Genomic DNA, 16,285 nt, shown 5'->3' on the forward strand with positions numbered 1-16,285 from the left:
TTGGGGACCACAATTGATAGTAGGAAACAGAACAGTTATCTGTGCTAAGTTCCAGGTGTATTCACTTCATATTTGATTTTTCCATCTGTAACTCATACCATAATGCCTGTGGATTCATAACTGTTGATTAATAATGAATGAATTGTATTGATTTAAATTAATAAAATATTGATATTTTATTTAAAGTAATATAATATCATTGCATGTATATACCTATAAATATATACATATAATATATATGACATTATATTCTGTATAACTTTTGGCTTGCAAATTTATGCTTCAAATTAGAAATTAGGTTTAACTTTCTGGAGGAGGCCAAACACTGTTTTATTTAAAATATTTTTTAAACTTTGTTTCTTGATTTTTTTTTTTTTTTTTTTTTTTGCGGTACGCGGGCCTCTCACTGTTGTGGCCTCTCCCGTTGCGGAGCACAGGCTCCGGACGCGCAGGCTCAGCGGCCATGGCTCACGGGCCTAGCCGCTCTGCGGCATGTGGGATCTTCCCGGACCGGGGCACAAACCCGTGTCCCCTGCATGGGCAGGCGGACTCTCAACCACTGTGCCACCAGGGAAGCCCCTTGATTTCTTTTTTTGTCCAAATATTTTATTTTCAAAACCCACACACACAAAAAAATCAAAGCTTCAATTCTATCACATTAAGGTTTTTTTAGAGAGGAAATATATAACATTTGATTCCAAGAGATAATTTTTTCAGCCTAGTTTTATAGTTGTTGAGAATTAGATCAGAATGGTTGTCAGTTGTTCCAAATAATAAAGTAACTATAATAATGAACTGTGATTTATCTGTAATATTAATTATCTATAAAAATAAACCTGGATTCCAAGAAACAAATTATGTCAACTGGTAAAAATAGTTTTTATTTTGTCAGAGGTCAATTCAGCAATAGGAGCATCTATATCAAGAAAATAGTAACAATAAAATCATATGTCACCATATTAACTTTAGGCAAAAAAGAGTTTAATATCTATTTGAGAGAGACAGAGAAACACTTCATACTGATAAACAATCTACCAGGTCATTATAATAGTCATGATTTCTATACACCTTTTCATAAACCTTCAAAACATAGAAAGCAAAAAATGATAGAAATACAAAAATAAATTGATAAATCCACACTCAAAATATAAGCCAGGATATAGAGTATTTGAATATCATAACTAGCAAGCTTCTTTTAAAATATATATAAACTGTATGCTCAACAGAAATATTATTTTCAGACACTTGATACATTGACAAAACTTATCCATGTAATTTGGCCACAATGAAATTGCAACTTTTTTGCCCCCAAACAGAAATCACACAGGACACATTTGTGGATCACGATGCAATAAAATTAGAAATGGAGAACCAAAAGCAATCTTACTCACAGGATTTTTTAAAAAATCCACATTCTCATTTCTAAATAAGTTTTATGCTTCATTTACAAACTATTTAGAAGGAAACAACAATGAAAACACAACCTATCAAAACCCATGGGGAAATGTCAGCCTATCCTGAGTGTTCTCACTGGTGCCCACCAACCAGTCACTCTTTTCGATGCCCCACAGACCCCCTCCTATTTCCGGCACCTACCTGCTTTGGACTTGGAGTTCCCCAAGACCTGTTGCGTTTTTATTCTGTGCTTTGCTCATACATGTATTTTGGTCTCTCTTTTCCTTAAGTCAGAGCCCATCTATTTTCTACCTTTCTTGAATTTTTCAATTATATTAAAATATATATATATTAGATGTGCATATATATTTTCTATCACTTACTTGGGTACTGAGTGGGAGCAGGGGCTTCAGTACATGCTGCCATCTTCATCCAATCTCTCTCATCACTGTATTTTGTTGTGTTTTGTTTTGTTTTGTTTGAAAAGTTAGAACCCTAAGGTGTGAGTTGACAGAGTTCTTAAAATTATCTTATCTAAATTCCTCATTTCACAGATTATAAAACTGATTACAGAGAAATGTGAAGAGACCTGCCTGAGATTACCAGCAAATTAGGTGTAAGGCTGAGATAAAAACTGGGCTCTTGTGACTCATGTGGCCCTCTTTTCTCTTTACTATTCCACTTCAGTCTGCATACAAAATATTCCTTTTTCAAAGAACCCTGTGGACAATTTAGGTCCCTATATTAAGTATATCCAGTTTGGGTGAAAGACTGTTCTAATATTTATGGTTACCTCTAAATGAAAGGAGCAGAGAGAATCCTGAAAAATCTTTATATCTTAGTAACAAGCATCATACTTCTGTAGCTGTGGGAAATGTCTAAAGATTATCTCATTGGATCCTTTCAGCAGCTCTATGGAACAGATATTATCATTCCTATTTTTACAGATGCAGACACTAGAACTCAGAGACATTGAGTGGCTCATAGAACTAGTAAATGACTGAACCAGATTTTGAACATGGGACTTCTGATTCTGTATCCATATTTCTTGCCATTTACCTCGTCTATGTAAACACACCCTATGTTCCTTTTAGAATATCCTCGAACAGAATCTGAATGGGAAAACAGCTTTGCTTTGAAGATGTTCCTCTTCCAGTTTGTCAATTTAAACAGTTCTATCTTCTATATTGCTTTCTTTCTGGGGAGGTAAGTCAACTCCATAGGCATTATCTTTGCAGAATGACAGAGATTGTCAACAGTTCCACTGCAGGTTTGTTAACAGGGGTGGCAAATTCTTGTCCTCTGCTTTAGAAAACTGTCCCAATCAATCTTCACATGCTTTTTCAAGTCAAAAGACTCCTCAGTACAGTGTTTCTAGCTGCCACTCCCAGTTAAAGTTGGCATAAAAAAGTAAAATCATATAACCGTATTACTTTTCTGTATACCTGAAGCTAACACAACATTGTAAATCAACTATACTTCCATTTTTAAAAAATAAATAAAACATATGCCATCCTTGGGTTGCATTATGACTCTCCAGTCATAAGTAATGGTTTTGTTAAATAAGAAAATAATTTTTATGTAACCCCAGCTTGCAGTTCCTTAGTGGGGAAACATACCTATCATGGTAATGTTTTTATTTTCCTTAAATTTGCTGCAAAATATGAAAAAGAAGCATATTAAGCTACTGGTTCTGGTTTGCCATATGCTTAACACTCTGACAAGTGCCATGGAAACATGCTGAAGCTAGAAACATTTTAAACTAAACCATTCAGCACATTGTATTAATATTCGTTAACTAGGTCAAGAAGACATTAAAACTCCACAAGTAAAAGTAGAAAATTTCATTCGGTTGTTTGTCTGTACTTTCTCAACTCATTGATATTGACTTCACACGTCATTTTTCCTTTGTAAGTTGGGTCCTTTGATGTGTAAGCATGGCCTAAGTCAACTGTTTGGGTACAAGTTGCTCCAGAGAACACTTAAGTCTCTACCCACACATGCACTTGTTGTAATGCATTAGTAAATGTTCTTCAGTCAACCCACATAAACGCTAATGAATTAAAATGGCTTTTTACAGATTTGTAGGCCATCCAGGAAAGTACAATAAACTTTTCAACCGGTGGAGACTGGAGGAAGTAAGTAATCTTGTAAGGGTGGGTGTGGGGATAGGCATGGATATGGACCAGTGACTATGGGAGGAAGAGGGGGTGGGAAGGGAGAGAAAGGGGAGGTGGAACAGGGAATTTCAGGCATGCTGAAGACACATTTTCAATAAAGGAGACTTCCTATGGTTTCAGAAATGAAGGAACTAAGTCTTTCCAAAAAAGAGGGTGATCCTGACCTCAGCTCTTTTTTTTTTTTTTGTAAAGCAATAATTTGCTCATTTATTTATTTATTTTTATTTATTTGATTGTGCCGGGTCTTAGTTGTGGCTCGTGGCTCCTTCGCTGCAGCATGTGGGCTCCTTAGTTGTGGCATGAGAACTCTTAGTTGCGGCATGCATGTGGGATCTAGTGCCCTGAGCAGGGATCAAACCCAGGTCCCCTGCATTGGGAGCCCAAACTCTTACCACTGCACCACCAGGGAAGTCCCTCAGCTCTTTTTAATATTCCATCAAAGCTATTTTTTCCATTCATAAAGCCCAGAAATTTAGCTCCAGAACTGTTTTTCTTTGGGGAAATTATTATTGTCTATTGTACTGGTTTCCAAACTTTTAAACATGCTATGTTTCCTTTTAAGCAGGGAAAATTTAGTCCAAAAGAAATCTTACTTCAAATACTAATTTATAAATATATAGGTATATCTTCAAAGTCTCATATTTGTTTATTGATTTATTATATGTATGTCATGGAAACAAAATGTCTAGGAATAATATCTCTCTATCACAGTGTAAGAATATTTCATATTTTCACTGAGACTGACAAATTGTCCTCCCAAATGCTATGCTCTACCTATAGAGTATGAATCTACTTTTCAGACTTCTGCCAAGAGAAACATTTTAATTTTTACCAATAATCCAAAAGATATCTTCTTTTGATTTCAGTTCCTTTAATTACAAGTGAGATGGAGAATATTTTTCATGTTTCTGTTGACATTTTATACTTCTGTGTGTGTATTATTCCTATTTATTTTCATTAAGCTGTTTTTCTGCTTTAATAATTTATAAACAAATAAAATTAGGCTCTGATCTTTCATATTTGCTGCAGATATGTTTCCCATTTTCTTGTATATAGTTTAGTTTAGTTTTGATATTTTTTTACAAAACTATATAGCATTTTCTAATCAAAATATTACTGTTGTTAATGGTTTGGGGAATTTGTATCATGACAAAAAAAAATGTATTCTCCATTCAGGAAATTTTAAAAATTCACATTTTTTAAAAAAAATTAGTTATTTTTGGCTGTGTTGTGTCTTCATTGCTGCGTGCGGGCTTTTTCTAGTTGTGGCGAGCGGTGGCTACTCTTCGTTGCAGTATGCAGGCTTCTTATTACGGTGGCTTCTCTTGTTGTGGAGTCTGGGCTTTAGGTGTACGGGCTTCAGTAGTTGTGGCACTTGGGCTCAGTAGCTGTGGCTCACAGGTTCTAGAGCACAGGGTCAGTAGTTGTGGCACATGGGCTTAGTTGCTCTACGCATGTGGGATCGCCCTGGCCCAGGGCTCAAACCCATGTTCCCTGCATTGGCAGGTGGATTCTTAACCACTGTGCCACCAGGGAAGCTGAAAATTAACATGTATTTTTAGCTAATGTTATTTTTTTTAATACTGATATCTTTGGCCCACTGGAAGTTTATTTTGGTGTAAAGAGTAATCAAGATCCCCCCCATGCCTAATTGGCAGCCACACATTTAATAAATAAATGTAATAAATACATGTTTTCATTCGGCAAAATGAGACTGTAAGATTTTTTATATTCTACATCTTGAAATTTCTGGACTCTTTTCAGTCTCATTGTTAGACTGTTTATTCCTTGTGTAGTTCAAAATTGTTTTAATTATTCTAATGTAAAATCCAATTTAATCTGTGGCAGCATTAGTAGGAGGTCATAATTTAGAGAGAGGCTAAGAAAAGATTACCTGAGAAATAGGAGATATTTCTAGTCTCTATCTAAAAAGTCCCCAAAACTCAGGGCCTCTCTCATTAATGTTGTCTCCCCAAAGTCTTCTAAAAGTTTATTGGAATACATGGAGAAAGCCTAAAAATCCCAAAGAACGTATGCTTTATATCACAGAAAACTGGGCTCAAATGTTAATATTGCTGATTATTCACTCTTTGTCCTTAATTTAACCTCTCTGAATATCTGTCTTCTCATCTGTAAACTGGCAATAGTAACACTTAGGTTGCAAAGCTGTTAATAAATAAGAGATAATTTGCATAAGACAGTTAGCGCAGTCCCTGGACTGTGGTAGGAACTCTATAAATTGTAACTGATATTTATCTATGCTCTGTCTCTACAGCTACCTGGGTATTATTCTATTGGACAGAGATCAACTGAGGCCTTTCATAGTCCCAGGCCTCCTGAAAATCCCCAAATCAGACTTGCTTCTTTCGTAGCCTAGAAGTATGACTATATCTGCTAAAAGGTTTTCAGCTACCCAAATGCGGGGGGAAAAGCAAGGCTTACTTTTTCCAGGAGTGTTCAGTGGCCTTAGCAAGGGTAGTGTGGGGAACAGTGTAGTCACGCGCAGGTAGATCTGCCTATTGATGCCATTTTAGTGGCTGCTAGCACCAATAATTTTATTTAATTGGGTACTCTTAATTGGGAAATTATTGGAATTCATGATTCTTCTTTGAAAGTACCAGGGGAATAATTATAATACTAATGTCAGGAAAAATACTTCATAACCATCCTAGATATTTTCCACAATACATATGCCATAGATAGTAGACATATTTTCCAACAAAGGATTATTTATTTTGAAAAAAACTCAGTGAAATAAAAATATGGGTTTGTGATAGGCTCTAGAAATCCTGGAAGTGTAGATAGAAAAAGTATACATGATGGAAGATAAGAATTGATCCTCTGAATTCAATCATACAGCAAGCATTTATTGACACATATTCTATCCTAGGTCTCTGCTGGATAATATGTGGTGTACAGATGAAGAAGTCTCTTTCCTTCCTTTGATGATTTAATAGTCTTGAAGAAAAGAACATAACCACGATCTGTAACAAATATTTTGTCTTTGGAATCTGACAGCCTACATTCTAATTTTGCCGTACCTGAACACATGATCTTAATATCTCTACGTCTCGATATTTTTTATGTGCAAATTGTGATAAGAATAGCCACCTCAGTAATATTGGCCATAGGTGGATTAAATTGGATCATGCATGTAAAATCCCTGGCATAAATAATGGTAGCCATTATAAAGAAAGGAAAAAAGTACTACAATTTTATTTAGAACATTTACGAACTGGCTATACTGGAATTCCCTCATACTACGCCATATAATATCTCATATATGTAAATCTGTGTAAAATGTTAATAATAGCTAATATTTAATGAGTGTTTACTATATGCCAGCACATTCCAGCAATTGGTTCTAAGTGTTCTACATATATTAATGCATTTAATCCTCACAACAAGTCTGTTATTACACTCATGTTACTGATGAGAAAACAGAATCTTATATAATTTGCCTAAAATTATTGAAACATACCTATAAATTGATGAAGTAATCGATTTAATATCAGTTTGATTCCGGCAGTCTAGAGTTCATGTTCTGGTCACTGTGCTTTCCAGCCACCCACCATTGGGATAGCGTATTGCCACAGTGGAGAATCTAATAAAAATTGGTTTTGGTACAAGATCGCTGAATGATTGCTGGCTCCTACATGTAAATTGGATTTAGAGTAAACATACTAAAGTGGATCAAGTGAAAGGAATAGGGTATTGCAGTCTGATACTTCTGTCTGCCACTTAGCTTCATTATCTACAAAACAGAGATATTAACACCCATGTCACCAGACTCTCATGAGGAGCAAATGAGAAAAATATGTGAAGGCACCCAGCTTTGGGTTGTCCATGGTCGTATAATTTTGAATGGTGCAATGGGAATGAAAGCCTGGGTCTCCTGCACATTCATCCATGCCCTTTACTCATTCTAAGTATAGACTTTATCCCGAATGAGTTTTAGAGTAATGAAGGACTGGAGTTAGCTCAAAGGAATCATTATGTGAAGAGGCAGATCCACTGAAACTGTTAGATCTCTTTCTCTACCCTGTAAATCAAACTACAAAGTCATCAAGGCTTAAATTCAACAAAATTATAAATGGTCCGTCATCCAGCCTTCCCACTTTGGCCTACCACCGTGGAGAGTGATCCAATCACATGGTTCTATGATAGTCTTCTTTTTAACTTCCCGCGTAATAACAGGCTTTGCTAAAGCTACCCTTCAAGGCAATGAACACATTTGGTAAATAGAATTCATCCTTAGCATTATGTAAAAGAGCAGTGGATGAGGGTACAGGAGACCTAAGCTTTCATTCCCACATTACCAGTTAGCATTGCATGATCTTGGACAAGTTAATTTGCCTCTGTGAGCCTCTCTACAAAAATGAAGAGTTTCAGTTTGCAGCTGTGATCTGTGATCTGACTCTGTAGCTTAGTAATTATTCTGCCTCAGACATTCTACCAAACCCACTTATGGTATATATGTAGCAGAGTTCAGGGGGTCCTAAATTCAGAAGGAGTGTGCTTGGATAGGAGACTTGAAACTTCTCCACACAATAAAAATTATCACTGGCAAACCCTCTCTCTGGCTCAGATTAGGGAGTTTTAAGTTACTGGGCTGGAAACAGAAAAGCAGGCTCTTTGTGTTCTAAGTATTTGTTCCCTTTGAAGTCCCACTGGTACTGATTTGATAGAAATAGAAACTGTAGATCAAAGCTATAGAGACCATCATCCTTACAAGCAGGACATGAACCCATTTCCAAAGAAAAAGACCCACGCTTTCCTACCGAAATATCTTATATAGTGCAAAGTTTTCAAGCAAAACACATTTATTGCAATTTTCATTGGAATCACACTTTTGTTCGTGTGGGTTTCTAATGCTGTTACTGATCATCTGAAAAAGCAGAGGAGCACAGAGAAGGCAACATTGGGATCATACTGACAAACTATTTTGTGGCATACTTTTATCACTTAAAATACATTATAATATATGTAGATACTCCCTCTCCAGGAGATACGGGAAAATGAGTAACTTTGCAGAAGAAACACTTGGCAAATACTATATTAACCAAGTGATGAAAGTTAATATCACTGGTGATGTCATGGGGATACCATGTGGCCCTGATGGGATGTGATGGAAATGGCACTTTACCTCTGTGCCCTGCCTCCATTCTTAAAGCACATAACCCCAGTCTAAATATGTGAAAACATCAGACAAACCCAGATTGGGGGATTTTCCACAGGGTGCTTGTCCAGCAGTACTCAGAATTGTTAAGGATATGAAAATCTGAGAAACTGTCTAGACCAGAGGTGACTGGGGGGAACATGACAAATAAGTGCTATGGGGTCTCCCACATTGCGTCCTGGAGCTGGTGAAATCTAAGTAAAGTCTGGAATTTGGTTAATAGCAATGTACTAATATTGACTTCTTAACTTTGACAATATACCTCGGTAATGTAAGGGGCAATGGAGGGAATTGGGGGAGGGGTGCATGGGCACTCTCTGTACTATCTTTGTAAATTTTCTGCACATTTAAAATCAGTCTGAGACAAAAAACTGATTTTAAAAAATATAAACATTTTGTCATAGAATTAAATATTTTGCTATCACCTGATTGTTAATAGGTATGTAGTATTCCAGAGCATTCATTAAATGTGATCATGCCTAGCACAGAGCTTGGCAGTACTAAGTGCTCATTAAAAGTTAGATTTTTTGGTTATTGCTGTTATAATTTTGATCAATATTCCAATGTATATTACTGAAAACTTCCCTATGAGGTATCCTCATATGCGCTATTTCTTCCCTGTTTTTATTCTCCTTACACATTGATATAAGGTGCCCTGGCTTTAGAATTTGCTGTACAATTTGAATGTGGGGGTGTTTAAGGCAACCTAGAAAAGCAAGATCATTAATGCTCTTGTTGTTCTGTTTCAGTGTCATCCTAGTGGCTGTTTGATAGACCTTTGCCTCCAGATGGGAGTTATCATGTTTTTGAAGCAAATATGGAACAATTTCATGGAGCTGGGATACCCGTGAGTACTTAATTTTTTTTTAACATCTTTATTGGAGTATAATTGCTTTACAGTGGTGTGTTAGTTTCTGCTTTATAACAAAGTGAATCAGCTATACATATACATATGTTCCCGTATCTCTTCCCTCTTACATCTCCCTCCCTCCCACCCTCCCTATCCCACCCCTCCAGGTGGTCACAAAGCACCGAGCTGATCTCCCTGTGCCATGTGGCTGCTTCCCACTAGCTATCTATTTTACATTTGGTAGTGTATATATGTCCATGCCACTCTCTCACTTCGTCCCAGCTTACCCTTCCCCCTCCCTGTGTCCTCAAGTCCATTCTCTAGTGGGTCTACGTCTTTATTCCCGTCTTGTCCCTAGGTTCTTCATGACCACTTTTTTGTTTTGTATTTTAGATTCCATGTATATGTGTTAGCATACGGTATTTGTTTTTCTCTTTCTGACTTACTTCACTCTGTATGACAGACTCTAGGCCCATCCACCTCACTACAAATAACTCAATTTTGTTTCTTTTTATTCCTGAGTAATATTCCATTGTATATATGTGCCACATCTTCTTTATCCATTCATCTGTCGATGGATACTTAGGTTGCTTCCATGTCCTGGTTATTGTAAATAGAGCTGCAATGAACATGGTGGTACATGACTCTTTTTGAATTATGGTTTTCTCAGGGTATATGCCCAGTAGTGGGATTGCTGGGTCGTATGGTAGTTCTATTTTTAGTTTTTTAAGGAACCTCCATACTGTTCTCCATAGTGGCTGTATCAATTTATATTCCCACCAACAGTGCAAGAGGGTTCCCTTTTCTCCATACCCTCTCTAGCATTTATTGTTTGTAGATTTTTTGGTGATGGCCATTCTGACGGGTGTGAGGTGATACCTCATTGTGGTTTTGATCTGCATTTCTCTAATAATTAGTGATGTTGAGCATTCTTGCATGTTTTTGTTGGCAATCTGTATATCTTCGTTGGAGAAATGTCTATTTAGGTCTTCTGCGCATTTTTGGATTGGGTTGTTTGTTTTTTTGATATTGAGCTGCATGAGCTGCTTGTAAATTTTGGCGATTAATCCTTTGTCAGTTGCTTCATTTGCAAATATTTTCTCCCATTCAGAGGGTTGTCTTTTCGTCTGGTTTATGATTTCATTTGCTGTGCAAAAGCTTTGAAGTTTCACTAGGTCCCATTTTTTTTTTTGTTTTTATTTCCGTTTCTCTAGGAGGTGGGTCAAAAAGGATCTTGCTGTGATTTATGTCATAGAGTGTTCTACCTATGTTTTCCTCCAAGAGTTTGATAGTGTCTGGCCTTACATTTTGGTCTTTAATCCATTTTGAGTTTATTTTTGTGTATGGTGTTAGGGAGTGTTCTAATTTCATTCTTTTACATGTAGCTGTCCAGTTTTTCCAGCACCACTTATTGAAGAGGCTGTCTTTTCTCCAGTGTATATTCTTGCCTCCTTATCAAAGATAAGGTGACCATATGTGTGTGGGTTTATCTCTGGGCTTTCTATCCTGTTCCATTGATCTATATTTCTGTTTTTGTGCCAGTTCCATACTGTCTTGATTACTGTAGCTTTGTAGTATAGTCTGAAGTCAGGGAGCCTGATTCCTCCAGCTCCATTTTTCTTTCTCAAGATTGCTTTGGCTATTTGGGGTCTTTTGTGTTTCCATACAGATTGTGAAATTTTTTGTTCTAAGAGTATTTAATTTTTAAACTAGCCTTCTATAGAGTTACTAAGAAGACTAGTTTTTTTTTTTAATTTTTAAATTTTACTTTATTTATTTTTTTATACAGCACGTTCTTATTAGTTATCCATTTTATACATATTAGTGTATATATGTCAATCCCAATCTCCCAATTCATTACACTACCACCGCCTCCCTGCCACTTTCCCCCCTTGGTGTCCATACATTTAAGAAGAACTAGTTCTTAAGAATTGGGGCTTGGTAATCAGAGAGATGACAGTTCAGTTCCTACTCCGCTCCTTACAAAATGTGTGACCATTTGTAAGCCCATCGACCTTTCTGTGCCTCAGTTTTCACATCTCTAAGAGAGGCTCAACAGCTGTATCTACCTCAAGAACCATTGTAAGGATTAGACGAAATAATGGATATAGAGTAACTTTTACTCTGTTCAACATCTTAAGACACTTGTTGGTATTCTTAAAATATTATTGGCAGTGCAGGTTCTTGAGAACAAAATTAACTTTCTGGTTTCTTTTGGCTACCAAAAGACCAAGGTTGTTGTTGTTTTTGTTTAATGCAGAGAACTTCCATTTCTGTCTCCCCCTTTTAAGAATGAAATAAAATTAAAATCCTGGATGGGGAGGTTTGGGGCTCTTTGTTACAACAGCAACAGCAGTAAATATTTAGAACAGGATTGATTGTGATAACATCAAAACAACAGCATTCTGTTTTTTCCCTATAGATAAATTCTAACTGTGAAATACTGACATAGAAGGACCCTGAATGCCCACTTTTACATCTGTTAAAATATATTATCCTTTAGAATACAGTGAAATAGAGTGTATTTAAAACATTGTGGTATGGAAGTATTGAGGCCTAATTTATTTAAAAACATTATAATTTTGAGGAATTTCCTTACTATGGGGAAATAACTGGTTAGTTAATTAACGATATAAATAACTTAGGCTCAGTCATCAAATTGTACCATGTTTCTTTCTCCTCCTTGGCCCTTAAGTAGCATCAGGATATTCCTGAGCAGAGACCTGGGGGTTGGAGAGGTGATATTAACCCAGTGCATTGGACTGGGAAATTGTGGAGGCCGGGTACAAATTCCTTTTCTGCCTCTTGCTAAAGATGCTTATAATTTACTTAACCTCTCTGAGACATTTTTTTTAATTTATAAAATAAGGGATTTATAAAGATTAAATGAGATGACCCAATGGTATTTAAACCTTCATCAATAAATGACAGAAGCTTTTTGTGAAGAGATGTTTACACAAATCCTCAATAGTCAAAACAGATTAAAATGAATCTCTTCTAAATGAAGGGAGAATAGGCATGGAGGTTTGGGAAGCCCAGTACGTTTTTCGTATTCCTTTCTATCTTTGGCTTACCTCTTTGAAACATAAAGTTTGAGGAACATAATTTGAAAATATTTGAGTAAATTAGGTATCAAATGCCTAGCACAGGATCTGACATGGTGTCGATACTTCATAAGCACAGTCAAGATGGTGTAGTAGTCATTGTAATATTAAGAATGATTCTTGTTGTTATTATTGTCTATGTACTTCTATACATACCATGCACTTTGGACATCACATTTTTGCCATGGCCTTGCCCAAGAGGTGAGCCTGGATTTTGTGTATCAAATCCCAAGGGTACCATGGCAAATGACATCCTGGTGGGGTTTTCCCAACAGCTGGACAAAGGCTTTGCTGAAGAAACTCTAGCAGGAGTGAACCAGTCCCTAAAGCAATGACTTTTAAACTTTTAAAGCACAATTCTCTTTCCTCAAGTAAAATCTTAAGCAGACTGAAATAAATAGGATATAAGCAAGCAGACCTTCCATTCCCAACTCCCTTTTTCATCTTCACGAGGCTCCAGAGGCAACCTCCATGGAGCACACATTGAAGCGCTACCTGACGTTTTGATCTAACTATGGTGGTTCTTCCAACCCCCACTGAAGCTCTACGTCCATGATTAATTAAAACTGAGAGTTGGGTATTGTTCATTGGGTCCTGTGAGATTCACCTTATCCTAGAGATAATTTTTATCTTATTTATAACTCTTAAGATAATTCACTACCCAGAAGTCTACAATATTTGCATGCCAGGATATTTCTGAGTCATATAATTTCAAGACTGCCCCTGGGTTAGGGAAAGAGTGTTGCTACTTCCTTTCCAAGTCTGATAAACGGACTGAGACACAGATTCATTACCTGTAAATTATTGTTCACTATAGGAGCAGAGTGTAATCTCTTGAATCCTTCATAGTTATAAGCTCAGAGAAGTGAAATGACTTGCTAAAAGTCACACAGCTAATGCATTGTAGGGTGAGGAATAGAAACTACATCTCTTGAAACTCTAGGTAGGGCTCAGTTATCTCATGTGAAACATGATTTTACTCATGTTCAGAGATCACAGCCCAGAAGATTTGGAAGGAAGGGCTCAGATCCAATCACAACAGGCAGCATAAGAGTTTAGGTATTTATATAGGTGGGGTAGGGGAAGGAATCACAGAAATGAGTATTTGTCTAATCAATATTAGGAAGCACCTATAGTATATGGGAGGATCAACTCTTTGATAACTATGTAGATGTTTGTAGGGTCTAGGAAGTCGGAGGCCTCTTCTTCCTTGCTAAATTTAAAGTTGAGACCATGCAAAGACCCCCCCAATTCTCAGGCATGCTTAGTGTAGTCCCAAGGTAGTTGGAGTTTCTCTTTTCTTAATACACTATAAATTGTTTACCAGGTGCTTAAATACGAGCTTAAAAGGCCTTTGCCTTTATGCAGGTTGATCCAGAACTGGTGGTCACGACATAAAATCAAGCGGGGAATACAAGATGCTTCCATACCTCAGTGGGAAAATGATTGGAATCTACAGCCCATGAATATTCACGGATTGATGGATGAGTACTTAGAAATGGGTATGGAAAGAACCTTCTGCAAAGCTATTTGACCCTCTTGATACGTGTTTTCTACTTCACTCAGGCTCTGATTCAAGAGAGAAAACCGTCTCTCTCCTTTCCAATCCCAAGCATTCTAACTGTGCTGGGGTTCTTTTGGGTTTTTTTTTGCGGTACGCGGGCCTCTCACTGCTGTGGCCTCTCCCGTTGCGGAGCACAGGCTCCGGACGCGCAGGCTCAGCGGCCATGGCTCACGGGCCCAGCCGCTCCGCGGCATGTGGGATCATCCCGGACCAGGGCACGAACCCGTGTCCCCTGCATCGGCAGGAGGACTCTCAACCACTGTGCCACCAGGGAAGCCCCCAAGCATTCTAAAACACATTTGTACCTTTATCTCAGCAGAGCTAGAGAAGATATTAAAGCAGTACCCTTGGAAGGCTTATGCATTTTGTCCTGTCAACCATAACATTTGACCAAAATGAAAGCACATACCTTTTGAGCAAATATTTTAAAGGAACAAAATAAAGCAAAACCCACTCCTATGTTGAGAAATGTATCAGCCCAACCAAATAAAGCAATAATTCTTTCTCACGGTAAACATTTGCACAGACCCAGTCTGAGTCTTGTGTGTTCAAGAAGCTTACTTATTTATATTACAAAAATAAGGATTCCCATTCCAACTGTTAAGATCACTGCATGTTGTTTTGACGTTTGCTTTTGTTCTCTGGCCCTCAGTTTTCTCATCTATAAAAAGAGAGGACAAGATTAGGTCTCTTGCTTCCCTTCTAGGACTAAGCATGTTTCTTCAAGTCCTTCTCTGACGTTTTTCTTCCTTCATGCTGCATGGCATAGAGGTGAAAGTCTCATAGACTTTCAATCTATTGAGATCTGAGTTTGAATGCAGTTTTTAACATTTTTCATCATCTGCCCTTTAGCCAGTTTACTTAACAAGTATGAGCTACATTTTTCTCAACTGTAAAGTGGGATAAGCATGTTTACTTTGTAGGGATGTTGGAAGGATTAAAGGCAATCTATGTAAAGATGCCTAATATGGAACAAAGAAAGCACTCAATAAATGATACTGTTTATATTACCGATTTTTTAACCCTCTTCCTTTACAGTTTTGCAGTTTGGTTTTACCACCATCTTTGTTGCGGCTTTTCCTCTGGCCCCTCTTTTGGCTTTGTTAAACAATATCATTGAAATCAGGCTGGATGCGTACAAATTTGTCACCCAGTGGCGGAGGCCTTTGCCAGCCAGAGCAACCGACATAGGTAAGATTCAGCAACTACATGATTTTTGCATTGCTAAGGCCAAGTGGTGGCTTGATCTTACTTAGCACAATATGGGTTTCTATTGCTGGAGCTCCCTTCCAGCCATAACAAAACTGTTTTCGTTAACCAAAGAATGAAGTGAGAGTAAGTTTAGTTATAGCTCTTAGTTGAGGGTAAGTTCCTACTGAACATACTATTTCATAAACTTATTTGTAACTGAAAAGGATCTCATAAATCCCTTTCCAGAGCTTATTTTTTCATTCCATTATTTTTTTCCATTCCATTATTTTTTAAAATTAACTTTAATCCTATTTGAAACATCAGTTTTGACCATAGTCAATAGTCCATTGATACTATATACAATTTCAAAAGCTTTTTTGTGTATCTATATGATGCCAGATTGGCCTCTTAAGAAGTAGAAAATGTCAACTAGTGATTTCCAGGTCTTGACACTAAACTAGTTTTACTTTTTCGTAGTTTTACATTAAAAAGGTAGCTGACAAAGATAAAGGCAAAACCCATAGTGAATACAGATATTTCAGAGCTCACACAGCGAAGCAGAACTTTACTTTTATAGGTTTGAGTGCCTCATCAAGTTCTATACATAGGCTTTGAAGAATCTTAAGCAGCTGTGTCTGTATCTCATCGGAACAGACATGAACCAGTTCCTAACGATATTTTAATTTTCAAATCTCTCTACATGATGTCTGCCTCCCCTCTATGGAAAAGTATTCAATAGCTGTAATATCTGTAGTGAGATACATACCATCCTAAGAAAGTAAATAATGGACAGAGCCGTGGTTCCAACATAACTAAAACACT

The 16,285-nt window shown here is 37.1% G+C and overlaps 1 protein-coding gene across 1 annotated transcript in view; it reads left to right on the forward strand.

Annotated features, from left to right (window-relative positions):
* The window catches only part of ANO3 (anoctamin 3), a 413,314-nt gene that overhangs the window by 385,950 nt on the left and 11,079 nt on the right, over nucleotides 1-16,285 (forward strand). Inside the window, 5 exon segments of the mRNA XM_029209693.1 lie at nucleotides 2,490-2,601; nucleotides 3,476-3,533; nucleotides 9,504-9,601; nucleotides 14,077-14,210; nucleotides 15,311-15,463. Of these exon segments, the coding sequence (XP_029065526.1) occupies nucleotides 2,490-2,601; nucleotides 3,476-3,533; nucleotides 9,504-9,601; nucleotides 14,077-14,210; nucleotides 15,311-15,463 (555 nt within the window).

This window comes from Monodon monoceros, unplaced genomic scaffold (assembly GCF_005190385.1).
Source record: "Monodon monoceros isolate NGI ecotype Baffin Bay Population unplaced genomic scaffold, NGI_Narwhal_1 Super_Scaffold_7, whole genome shotgun sequence".
In the NCBI taxonomy this organism is placed as follows: Eukaryota; Metazoa; Chordata; class Mammalia; order Artiodactyla; family Monodontidae; genus Monodon; species Monodon monoceros.